This window comes from Salmo salar, chromosome 21 (assembly GCF_965601325.2).
Source record: "Salmo salar chromosome 21, fSalSal1, whole genome shotgun sequence".
Lineage (NCBI taxonomy): Eukaryota > Metazoa > Chordata > Actinopteri > Salmoniformes > Salmonidae > Salmo > Salmo salar.
The window spans coordinates 6,833,742-6,846,851 of NC_138311.1; the positions used below are offsets into that span (position 1 = coordinate 6,833,742).

The 13,110-nt window shown below is 40.8% G+C and overlaps 1 protein-coding gene across 3 annotated transcripts in view; it reads right to left on the reverse strand.

Moving 5' to 3' along the window:
- si:ch211-269e2.1 (cohesin subunit SA-2) overlaps nt 1–13,110 on the reverse strand; it is a 51,323-nt gene that overhangs the window by 5,661 nt on the left and 32,552 nt on the right. For 2 of the 3 annotated variants that reach the window (XM_014163828.3, XM_014163829.3), the window contains exons 18-27: nt 7,117–7,209; nt 6,629–6,715; nt 5,844–6,044; nt 5,628–5,704; nt 5,410–5,497; nt 5,049–5,129; nt 4,846–4,938; nt 3,662–3,836; nt 2,154–2,293; nt 734–835 (exon numbers count right to left, since the gene is read on the reverse strand). In XM_014163828.3, the coding sequence (XP_014019303.1) occupies nt 734–835; nt 2,154–2,293; nt 3,662–3,836; nt 4,846–4,938; nt 5,049–5,129; nt 5,410–5,497; nt 5,628–5,704; nt 5,844–6,044; nt 6,629–6,715; nt 7,117–7,209 (1,137 nt within the window). The remainder of the gene's footprint in view (nt 1–733; nt 836–2,153; nt 2,294–3,661; nt 3,837–4,845; nt 4,939–5,048; nt 5,130–5,409; nt 5,498–5,627; nt 5,705–5,843; nt 6,045–6,628; nt 6,716–7,116; nt 7,210–13,110) is intronic. The other variant, XM_082966933.1, reaches the window with a different exon arrangement.

The window sequence follows — 13,110 nt, forward strand, 5'->3', positions numbered from 1 at the left end:
TAAAGTTCATTTGTTTCAATGTACCGGTAGGCACCTGCGGCTTATAGACATGTGCGGCTTATATATGTTCCAAAAAAAAATAAAAAAATAAAAATTCAGTGGGTGCGGCTTATATTCAGGTGCGCTCAATAGTCCGGAAATTACGGTACTTAAATCCAAACTGGTTCTCTGGCAGATTAGTAAGAATGGCTGACCTAATGTTCACGAATGGTCTTTTCCCCTTTCTTCAGATTACAATCTCTCACTTTCGGTTATTTGAAAATGTAAAAAATAGCTATTTTTAAAACAAGCCATAGAAAGTTGGTTGCAATTTCAGTTTAATCCACCAGAAAAGACAGAAAAATAACATATGGTTGAACTCATATTTTTTATCAATTAGCATATGTTTTTGGAAGAAAAAAAAGATGGTATAATCTTTGCAAATGATAAATAGGACTGGTGGAGGGTGGCTACTTTTAAGAATCTCAAATATAAAGCTTTTGATTTGTTTAACACTTTTTTTGGTTACTACATGATTCCATATCTGTTATTTCATAGCTTTGATATCATCACTATTATTCTACAATGTAGAAAATGTGTCCAAACTTTTGACTGGTACTGTATGTATGTATACATTTTTTTTTTGGGGGGGGGGGGGGGGTTGTTGGAATGCGCCATGTAGGGTAAAGGGAAGGGTGAAACATGACGTAAAAAAAAGAGGTGAAGGGGTAGAGGGAGGACAACCCTGGCCAACCTGTTGCAGACAGAGCACCAACGTGCGAGCACTCTCTATCTTATCCATCTGCCGCGTTCTGCTCAGAGTCTCCTTAATGATGTCACCAAAGTTGTTATAATACTGCAGAGAGAGAGAGAGAGAGCGAGAGAGCGAAAGTATCAGTGGTGAGAGTCATATCGGAGCCTTTCATGTGGCGTCTGGCCTCTGCCCCCTCGCCCCCATCATTATTTTTGAATGACTACCTCATCTCTGTACCCCACACATACAATGATCTGTAACGTCCCTCAATTTCAAACACAGATTCAACCACAAAGACCAGGGAGGTTTTCAAAGGGCACCTATTGGTTGATGAGTAAAAACCAAAAAAACTGAATACAATCAGCAATGTTCTACCTTGACATTTTGTCCTACCCAAGTAGAAAACATAGTGTCTTCAGAAAGTATTCACGCCCCTTGACTTTTTCCACATTTAGAATTTCTGAATTTAAAATGGATTCAATTGAGATTTTTTGTCACTGGTCTACACACAATACCCCATAATGTCAAAGTGGAATCATGTTTTATTTTTAGAAATTAATTAAATAATGAAAACCTGAAATGTCTTGAGTCAATAAGTATTCAACCCCTTTATTATGTCAAGCCTAAATAAGTTCAGGAGGAAAAACGTGCTTAACAAGTCACATGGACTCACGCTGTGTGCAATAATAGTGTTTAACATGATTTTTGAATTACTACCTCATCTCTCTACCCCACACATACAATTATCTGTAAGGTCCCTCAATTTCAAACACACATTCAACCACAAAGACCAAGGAGGTTTTCAAATGCCTTGCAAAGGGCACCTATTGGTAGATGAGTAAAAACAAAAAAAACGGAATATCCCTTTGAGCAATCAATACACCCAGCCACCTTTCAACAGGACAATAACCTAAAGCACAAGGCTAAATCTACACAGGAGTTGATTACTAAGAAGAGTGATTGTTTCTGAGTCACTTAAATCTGCTTGAAAATCTATGGTAAGACTTAAATTATTGTCTAGCAATGATCAACAACCAATTTGACAGAGCTTTAAGAATTTGGAAAATGATGGGGAAATATTGTACAACCCAGGTGTACAAAGCTCACAGCTGTAATCGCTGCCACAGGTGATTTTAACATGTTGACTCAGGGGTGTGAATACTTATGTAAATTAGCCATTTCAGTATTTAATTTTCAATACATTTGCAAAAATGTCTAAACATTTTCTACTTCATCATTATGGGGTATTGTGTGTAGATGGGTGAGGGAAAAAAAATATGATATTTAATCTGTTTTGAGTTCAGGTTGTAACAACAAAATGTGGAATAAGTCAAGGGATCTGAATACTTTCTGAATACACAGTATATATCCCTTGAAATATGTATATTGTATGCAGAAATGACTGTGATAGTAGCGTTACCTTCATGTAATACTTGAAGAGATCAGCAGCCATACTCATCTCCAGCACCCCGTGTACTATGAGTTTACAGTAGCCTGCCAATAAGCTCCTACGTCTGTGGAGCGCCTCCAACCTCCCCTCACCAGACTCCACATCACTACCTGAGAGAAAGAGAGAGATGCAGAATGAGTAAGGGGAAGAGGGGGTGAAAAGGATGAACAAGAGGAAAAGCAAAAAAGAGAGAAAAGAAAGAAAGGGGGGAATGAGAGACAGATGAGGGAAAGAGTGGTTTAGTTAGTTTCAGGACAATGGGTTTAACAGGTGGAAATAAGTGACAACATGCAACTATAGTTATGACACCATGTGGGTTCAATCTTTCACAGAGCCAATAAAACACTCTCAGAGGTGAACCAAAGTTAATGCTATTTTCTCACGGAAAAACATTGCCCTTATTTCATAACTTAATGCCTTTGCCCCGAGACTGATCTCCAATCCACCACCTAATAGAAAACAGTGTCTATACTATAATGGCCACGAAGTAAATCAAATAACACAATAGATCTTTATTACATGTTCCATACCAATAGTCCCATATTGCATTTGTTTGAACATATGAGAAATTCCTTCCTGTGCGCTTATTGACTTATCTGGACTATCCGTGTGAGGACGCAATATGTTTCACATGAAAGAAACTGTCGTCAAGTGCCATTGATTATGAATGCCTCCTCTTGATCATCAATACTCACACAGTAAATGGCCCACACAAAATAAATTCTCGGAGAATAAAGCAGTGCATGTAGTTTCTATCGATCCAGTTTCCTTTTTGTTTAAATAGTCTTTTTTTTTTTAATATAACTTTTCCCACTGTGGAATCTGTAAAAATATATCCAAACGCCATACAAAGCATCCATAGACACGTCACCTAACAAATACTTATGATCTCTTGGACTAATGACACACTGTATAATGAGTCTGTGTAGCACTGGGTGTGTATTACTGGCTTTCCTACGGGATTTGAAGTCAACTGTTAGGTCAGGTTTGAGAAGTAGAATATGAAGTGATTTATAGCCCAGGAGCACCTCTGTGTAGATCCATTATCTTACAACTGTGGCTGTGAATGTAATATCTGAATGTATTATCATAATTAACTTAACAGAAACAGGGAGTGAACTGTAAACCTGTGACATACTGTACATCTGTACCATCCTACAGTCTGACAAAGAAAAACAGTGCCATCTGCTGGAGAAAGGTACAAGTGTGTAAGACACACAGGACGAAACAAAGGGACAGAGGTGCCATTTTCTCTAGCCTCATCTAGTCTACGGATATCATTTATCATCATCATTGCACTCTACCGACTTAATACATTCCTGCAAACTTTGGACAAACTCCTATTGATTTTTCAAGTTTGGGGAGAAGGGGTGAGCAAGTCGGGTAGAGGTATGGTAAGAGGGGGGTGCATTTAGCTCGCTCTCCCTCTCCAATAGAGTATCTACAGTAATCAGAAGTAGAGTTGTCAATGGTCTCACCCCTGCTGTGGCTGTCGTACTCTGCTCCAGTGAAGACGTGCTCCAGAATGAAGGCGAGCAGCGCCCTCTGAAGTTTCGGGTCGGGAGTGTAGAGCAGGGGACCGTAAGACGAGGGATCCCACACTTGCAACTGGTAGTTGTGGGCCGTCAGGACATCACACAGAGACAGGAATGCCTGGGGTGGGTGAGAAAGTGGTGGAGGGATGGAGAAAAATAATAAAAAAGAGAGACCATCAGAGAGACAGGAGCAAGACAACATATTAGTTAGTTTCACAGTAAAGAGACAAGTAGCCAACATTCAGAGAACTAAATATATATTTTAACTGACTTGTGGCATGGTTGTCAAAACTGTTTCTGCTTTAGCTAACTCTTTAGTAGTTGTCATAATGAATGCTAGCTCACGCTAGTTGTACCCTTCACAAAGAGAGCAGATGAACCACCCAGTGTCAGTGAGGCTATCATACACAGAGATACTGTAGATAGGAAGGCCTGAGCGGTTGAGGACACAACCAGTGATGTAGAATCAATGGTATGTCCAATGGTGTAAGCAGCACATTGTCACACATGCTGGAGCCACTGAAAGGCAGAAACAACAGAGGAAATAATCGTATAAATAATGTTTGTTCTTTAAAGGGCTAATAAAGCACATTTTGACTATAGTTCATTTTTACTCATGGGAAGCGATTGCTGATAGTTTATTAGTTTCACTAATTATCAGAATGAGGTATGGGGGTGGCGTTGTAATAAAATCACTAAGATGTAAACGATAACAGAGTCACTAGGACAGTGGGATAACAAAGTTCACTAGTCAATACAGTACGGGTCCATTTAGACAAAATGTATTTTATTTATATAACTAGGCAAGTCAGTTAAGAACAAATTCTTATTTTCAATGACGGCCTAGGAACTGCCTTGTTCAAGGGCAGAACGACAGATTTGTACCATGTCAGCTCGGGGATTTGAACTTGCAACCTTTCGGTTACTAGTCCAACGCTCTAACCACTGCCGCCCCCAAAAAATAACATGGAGGCTAGCAGTCCTGTGTTAAGACCCCTTTCATTGAGCCTGCATTCTGTGCCAGACGGACAGGATTTACACTCTTGGGACTATTCCATTGAATCCAATGCACCAGTGCAGCTAAAGTATTTAAAGGTTCCGATTAATAGTTCTGCTGTGTGTCCTACCTGCTCCTTCACACTCTGATCGTTGTGGGACAGACAACGTAGACACTTCTCACACAATGCTCTCATCTGACTCCTCTGGGCTACAGCCTTTTCCTGCACACACATACACGGTCAGTCATAGCATTCAATACTTCAGTACAACCGTACAGGAAACTAGCTAACTGTAAATAAAGCCGGACTAGCTAACTGTAGGAGGTAATCACCCGTGAGGTCAGGGTTTCTCTGCTGGTGTTGAGGTTCCAGAGGACAGAGTAAGATACACACTGCAGGGCTTCCACTGTCAGCTGAGAGAGAGCGAGCGGAGAGAGAGAGAGAGAGAGAGAGAGAGAGAGAGAGAGAGAGAGAGAGAGAGAGAGAGAGAGAGAGAGAGAGAGAGAGAGAGAGAGACATGGTGTTCTCAACTAGGTTGAGTCCTGATTGGTGTTTTATACTTCAACTGTACTGTAAATGTCAAAAGTTTATGTGATGTTCCATATAGGAAGAGCTCAGGGTTAGTAGGACGTGACTGGTGTGATGTTATTTGACAGAGGGTGATCATAGTATACCCTGCCCTGAGCTATCTACCTGTGTAGGTAATCCACCATGAATGATCTCCACTGAGAGAAGAGGAAAGACCTGCTCATACAGTCCCCAACGAGACAGGTCCTGGGCACTACAAGAAAGCAGAGCAGGTGACACACACACACACACACACACACACACACACGAACGCAGCCATGATCACCTGTGTGCATACACAGGCACAAACGCACACACGCAAACAAACACACACATTATCTTACTTGTGGAAAGCAGTGAGTTTCTTCAGTGTGGATAGAATCTCTCCTGTCTTTTCCTCATCAGCAGTGAAGTTGCCATTCTGAGAAGAGAGAGAGAGAGAGGTGGGAGTGGAACATGGCAACAGATACATAACTCAATCGCCACTCTGTATTAAAGAAACTGCCTAAAGAAACTACAGATTTTTATGTATGTGTTACACATGGCATCTCTGTGCCTACCTGCAGTGTGTCACCCAGCAGTGCTGCCAGTCTGTCTGCCCAGCATTGGACCACTGCGTCTCTGACAGGTCGTGCCAGGGGGTGCCAGGCTGATTCCTCTCCACACAGGCTGAGGTATGAGCGAGCAGCCGCCTCCAGCACCGCAGGGTCAGTGTGGAGCTCCAAAACAGCTCCCATCTCAGCCAGCAGGCCTGACAACGCCTGGAAGGAAGGGGGACGGAGAAATACTCTTTAAAACAGGGTTGTTCTGACATTTTGTTTAATTTTGGGTGTATATGTAAAACAACACACTGGCATTGGTGATCTCAAACAAATGGTTGGGTCAATAGACCTTCATGGAGGTTTAACTTTAACCCCTGATCAAGGTCTATGGACTAAATATGTTTTGGACCATTGAAAATACTGTGAATCATACAAGAATGCTGGAGATCTTTTCCTTCTCAAATCTGATTTAATAGTCTCACCAGCAGAAGGTTCTAAGAGCAGTCTGCAAACATCAGGATTGCTGAGAAGTACATAGCTCACATGTCCCGTACACTAATACAATAATAAATTATTACTAGTCTTGTTATGTATTTCTCACTTATTCATCTCTATGGTATTTGTTTAACATTTTCTTGTTAGTCATTTAGCAAACACTTTTACAATATGTGCATTCAACTAAATTAGGTAAGACGATCACATATCACAATCACTGGAATTTTGCATTTGTTGACAATTCAACTTTTACAAGAACAATGTAAAAGTGCTAGCTGGCTATAAAGCACATTTTCAAGTAAGCTGACCTGTGGGAATTCCGCATTAGGTGAGTCTGGGTGTAAAAACTGAGGTATCTTCAAAAGAGATGCCACAGTTTCTGGGCTTCCTGAATACTAGGAATATAATGATCACAATCATCATTATCATATCACAATTATCACAACCATCATCATCATTGTTTTGATTAGTCTGCACACCAGTTTGTTCATTTTAGCAAAAGCCATGTGAGTTGTGAGATTGTTAGACGGAATATAACCGGTCACCTGCTGGATTGTAATGCCCTCTAGTGGCAGTAGCCTTAACAGATATTAACTAGCAGGAGGATAACAAGTGTAATATCAATACAATCATTATTGTCATTCTCTTAACATCATCAGTAGCAGCATTATCAATATCATCATCATCCTTTCTGTCACCACCAGCCCTCCTGCACTGGTGTAATATGTTCCCATGAAAGAGTGTGTTTTACTTAACTTGTGTGTGTGTGTGTGTGTGTGCGTGTATATGTTCTTACCTTAATCAGCAACTGTGGTAGTACATTGAGGAAGTGTTCAGTGAGTCTGCCACAATCATCTACCTGAGACTTTTTTTCTCTGGCACTTACCACCTGTCAAAAACAGTGTTACATTTACAAGATTTGAAAATATATATATATATATATATATATATATATATATATTAGTATTATTAACCCATCCACCACCCATACACACACATTATTATTATTATTATTATTATTACTACTACTAATACTGCATACACTACCGTTCAAAAGTTTGGGGTGACTTAGAAATGTCCTTGATTTTGAATGAAAAGCAACATTTTCGTCCATTAAAATAACAGATAAGAAATAAAGTGTAGACATTGTTAATGTTGTAAATGACTATTGTAGCTGGAAACGGCTGATTTTTTTATGGAATATCTAAATAGGCGTACAGAGGCCCATTATCAGCAACCATCACTCCTGTGTTCCAATGGCACGTTGTGTTGGCTAATCCAAGTTTATAGTTTTAAAAAGGCTAATTGATCATTAGAAAACCCTTTTGCACAGCTGAAAACTGTTGTTCTGATTAAAGAAGCAATAAAACTGGCCTGCTTTAGACGAGTTGAGTATCTGGAGCGTCAGCATTTGTGGGTTCGATTACAGGCTCAAAATGGCTAGAAACATGTCAGTCTATTCTTGTTCTGAGAAATGAAGGCTATTCCATGCAAGAAATTGAAGATCTGGTACACCGCTGTGTACTACTACCTTCACAGAACAGCGCAAACTGGCTCTAACCAGAATAGAAAGAGGAGTGGGAGGCCCGGTGCACAACTGAGTAAGAGGACAAGTACATTCGAGTGTCTAGTTTGAGAAACAGATGCCTCACTAGTCCTCTATTGGCAGCCTCATGAAATAGTACCCGCAACACACCAGTCTCAACGGCAACAGTAAAGAGGCGAGTTTCTCTGTCCAGCGTCTGTATTCTTTTTCCCATCTTAATCTTTTATTTTTATTGGCCAGTCAGCGATACGGCTTTTACTTTGCAACACGGCCTAGAAGGCCAGCTTCCCGGAGTCGCCTCTTTACTGTCGATGTTGAGACTGTTGTTTTGCAGTCCCACATACCAGTCAAAATTTGGACACACCTACTCATTCCAGGGTTTTTCTTTATTTTTTACATTGTAGAATAATAGTAAAGATATCAAAACTAAGAAATATCACAAATGGAATCATGTAGTAACCAAAAACAAAAGTTAAACAATTCAAAATATATTTTATATGTGAGATTCTTCAAAGTAGCCACCCTTTTCCTTGATGACCGCTTTACACACTCTTGGCATTCTCTCAACCATGAGGTAGTCATCTGGAATGCATTTCAATTAACAGGTGTACCTTGTTAAGTTAATTTGTGGAATTTCTTTCCTTCTTAATGCGTTTGAGCCAATCAGTTGTGTTGTGACAAGGTAGGGTTGGTATACAGAAGACAGCCCTATTTGGTAAAAGACCAAGTCCATATTATGGCAAGAGCAGCTCAAATAAGTAAAGAGAAATGACAGTCCATCATTACTTTAAGACATGAAGGTCAGTCAATGTGGAACATTTCAAGAACTTTGAAAGTTTCTCCAAGTGCAGTCGCAAAGACCATCAAGCGCTATGAAGAAACTGGCTCTTATGAGGACCGCCACAGGAAAGGAAGACCCAGAGTTACCTCTGCTGCAGAGGATAAGTTCATTAGAGTTATCAGCCTCAGAAATCGGCAAATAACTGCACCTCAGATTGCAGCCCAAAGAAATGCTTCACAGAGTTCAAGCAACAGACACATCTCAACATCAACTGTTCAGAAGAGACGGCGTGAATCAGGCCTTCATGGTCAAATTGCTGCAAAGAAACCACTACTAAAGGACACCAATAAGTAGAAGAGACTTGCTTGGGCCAAGAAACTCGAGCAATGGACATTAGACCAGTGGAAATCTGTCCTTTGGTCTGATGAGTCCAATGAGTCCAAATTTGCGATTTTTGGTTCCAACCGCTATGTCTTCCCTGTGGCTCAGTTGGTAGAGCATGGTGTTTGCAACGCCAACATGGTGTGTGCAACGCTAGGGTTGTGGGTTTGATTCCCACGGGGGGCCAGTATGAAATGTATGCATTCACTACTGTAAGTCGCTCTGGATAAGAGCACCTGCTAAATGACTAAAATGTAAAAAATGTCTTTGTGAGACGCAGAGTTGGTGAATGGATGATCTCTGCATCTGTGGTTCTCACCATGGAGGAGGTGTGGGGGTGCTGTGCTGGTGACACCGTCAGTGATTTATTTAGGATTCAAGGCGCACTTAACCATCATTCTGCAACGATACTCCATCTCATCTGATTTGCGCTTGGTGGGACTATCATTTGTTTTTCAATAGGACAATGACCCAAAACACACCTCAAGGCTGTGTAATTGCTATTATTTGACCAAGAAGGAGAGTGATGGAGTGCTGCATCAGATGACCTGGCCTCCACAATCACCAACTTCAACCGAAAGGAGTTGGTTTGGGGTGAGTTGCGCCGCAGAGTGTAGAAACAGCAGCCAACAAGTGCTCAGCATATGTGGGAACTCCTTCAAGACTGTTGGAAAAGCATTCCAGGTGACTACCTCATGAAGCTTTTTGAGAGAATGCCAAGAGTGTACAAAGCTGTCAAAGGCAAAGGGTGGCTACTTTGAAGAATAAAAAATTTAAAAATATATTTTATGTGTTTAACACTTTCCTGGTTACTACAGTGGGGGAAAAAAGTATTTGATCCCCTACTGATTTTGTACATTTGTCCACTTACAAAGAAATTATCAGTCTATAATTTTAATGGTAGGTTTATTTGAACAGTGAGAGACAGAATAACAACAAAAAAATCCAGAAAAACACATGTCAAAAATGTTATAAAATTATTAGCATTTTATTGAGGGAAATAAGTATTTGACCCCTCTGCAAAACATGACTTAGTACTTGGTGGCAAAACCCTTGTTGGCAATCACAGAGGTCAGACGTTTCTTGTAGTTGGCCACCAGGTTTGCACACATCTCAGGAGGGATTTTGTCCCACTCCTCTTTGCAGATCTTCTCCAAGTCATTAAGGTTTCGAGGCTGACGTTAGTCAACTCGAACCTTCAGCTCCCTCCCCAGATTTTCTATGGGATTAAGGTCTGGAGACTGGCTAGGCCACTCCAGGACCTTAACCTGTTATGGCTAGGGGGCAGTATTTTCACGGCTGGATAAAAAACATACCCGATTTAATCTGGTTACCACTCCTACCCAGTAACTAGAATATGCATATACTTATTACATATGGATAGAAAACACTCCAAAGTTTCTAAAACTGTTTGAATGGTGTCTGTGAGTATAACAGAACTCATTTGGCAGGCAAAAACCTGACAAGGTTTCAGGCAGGAAGTGGCCTGTCTGACAAGGTGTCGTTCTTCTTGTCTCTGTTTATTGAAGAGTGAGGATCTTAGCTGTCCCGTGACACTTCCTACGGCTGCCATAGGGTCTCAGAAGGCGGCAAAAAGCTGAATCGTGGCTTTGCAGGCTCTGGCTGAAAAAAAAGTAGCGCGTTTGGGTAGTGGCTGGTTACAGTACTGTGAGACTCAGGCTCGTGCCCGCGTCGACCGAAAGCTTTGTTTACTTTCCTCAGTTTAGCTAAAAGGAGATTCCCGGTCAGAATATTATCGCTTTTTTTACGAGAAAAATTGCATAAAAATGGATTTTAAACAGCGGTTGACATGCTTCGAAGTACGGTAATGGAATATTTAGATTTTTTTTGTCACGAATTGCGCCATGCACGCGACCCTGATTTACCATTTCAGATAGTGTCTGGGACGCACGAACAAAACGCCGCTATTCGGATATAACGATGGATTATTTTGGACCAAACCAACATTTGTTATTGAAGTAGCAGTCCTGGGAGTGCATTCTGACGAAGACAACAAAAGGTAATGAAACTTTTATAATAGTAAAGCTGATATTGGTGAGTGCTAAACTTGCCGGGTGTCTAAATAGCTAGCCCGTGATGCCTGGGCTATGTACTTAGAATATTGCAAAATGTGCTTTCACCAAAAAGCTATTTTAAAATCGGACATATCGAGTGCATAGAGGAGGTCTGTATCTATAATTCTTAAAATAATTGTTATGCTTTTTGTGAACGTTTATCGTGAGTAATTTAGTAAAATGTTAGCGAATTCCCTGGAAGTTTGCTAGTTCTGAACGTCACATGCTAATGTAAAAAGCTGGTTTTTGATATAAATATGAACTTGATTGAACAAAACATGCATGTATTGTATAACATAATGTCCTAGGGTTGTCATCTGATGAAGATCAAAGGTTAGTGTTGCATTTAGCTGTCTTCTGGGTTTTTGTGACATTATATGCTAGCTTGAAAAATGGGTGTCTGATTATTTCTGGCTTGGTACTCTGCTGACATAATCTAATGTTTTGCTTTCGTTGTAAAGCCTTTTTGAAATCGGACAGTGTGGTTAGATAAAAGGAGAGTCTTATCTTTAAAATGCTGTGAAATAGTCATATGTTTGAAAAATTGAAGTTTTTGTATTTTAGAGGAGTTTGTATTTCGCGCCACGCCCATCATTGGATATTGGAGCAGGTGTTCCGCTAGCGGAACGTCTAGATGTAAGAGGTTAATGTGCCTCTTCTTGAGCCACTCCTTTGTTGCCTTGGCCGTGTGTTTTGGGTCCTTGTCATGCTGGAATACCCATCCACGACCCATTTTCAATGCCCTGGCTGAGGGAAGGAGGTTCTCACCCAAGATTTGACGGTACATGGCCCCGTCCATCGTCCCTTTGATGCGGTGAAGTTGTCCTGTTCCCTTAGCAGAAAAACACCCCCAAACCATAATGTTTCCACCTCCATGTTTGATGGTGGGGATGGTGTTCTTGGGGTCATAGGCAGTATTCCTCCTCCTACAAACACAGCGAGTTGAGTTGATGCCAAAGAGCGCCATTTTGGTCTCATCTGACTACAACACTTTCACCCAGTTGTCCTCTGAATCATTCAGATGTTCATTGACAAACTTCAGACGGGCATGTATGTGCTTTATTGAGCAGGGGGACCTTGCGGGCGCTGCAGGATTTCAGTCCTTCACGGCGTAGTGTGTTAACAATTGTTTTCTTGGTGACTATGGTCCCAGCTGCCTTGAGATCATTGACAAGATCCTCCCGTGTAGTTCTGGGCTGATTCCTCACCGTTCTCATGATCATTGCAACCCCACGAGGTGAGATCTTGCATGGAGCCCCAGGCCGAGGGATATTTACAGTTCTTTTGTGTTTCTTCCATTTGCGAATAATCGCACCAACTGTTGTCACCTTCTCACCAAGCTGCTTGGCGATGGTCTTGTAGCCCATTCCAGCCTTGTGTAGGTCTACAATCTTGTCCTTGACATCCTTGGAGAGCTCTTTGGTCTTGGCCATGGTGGAGAGTTTGGAATCTGATTGATTGATTGCTTTTGTGGACAGGTGTCTTTTATACAGGTATTGTTATACAGGTAACAAACAGATTAGGAGCACTCCCTTTAAGAGTGTGCTCCTAATCTCAGCTCGTTACCTGTATAAAAGACACCTGGGAGCCAGAAATCTTTCTGATTGAGAGGGGGTCAAATACTTATTTCCCTCATTAAAATGCAAATCAATTTATAACATTTTCGACATGTGTTTTTCTGGATTCTTTTGTTGTTATTCTGTCTCTCACTGTTCAAATAAACCTACCATTAAAATTATAGACTGATAATTTCTTTGTCAGTGGGCAAACGTACAAAATCAACAGGGGATCAAATACTTTTTTCCCCTCACTGTACGATTTAAGAAACAAGTCATCTGGAGTAGGCAGTGCCATAAGTAAGTAAGTAAACTGTGATTGGACCAAAGAGTTAATCAATCAGATTTTTCCATAAATAGACAAGTATTTACCTCTCCATGGTTGCTCAATCGTATCTATTTTTGCAAACTTTCTATTGAAATTGATTGTGGTAAGTTAATTTATATTTTT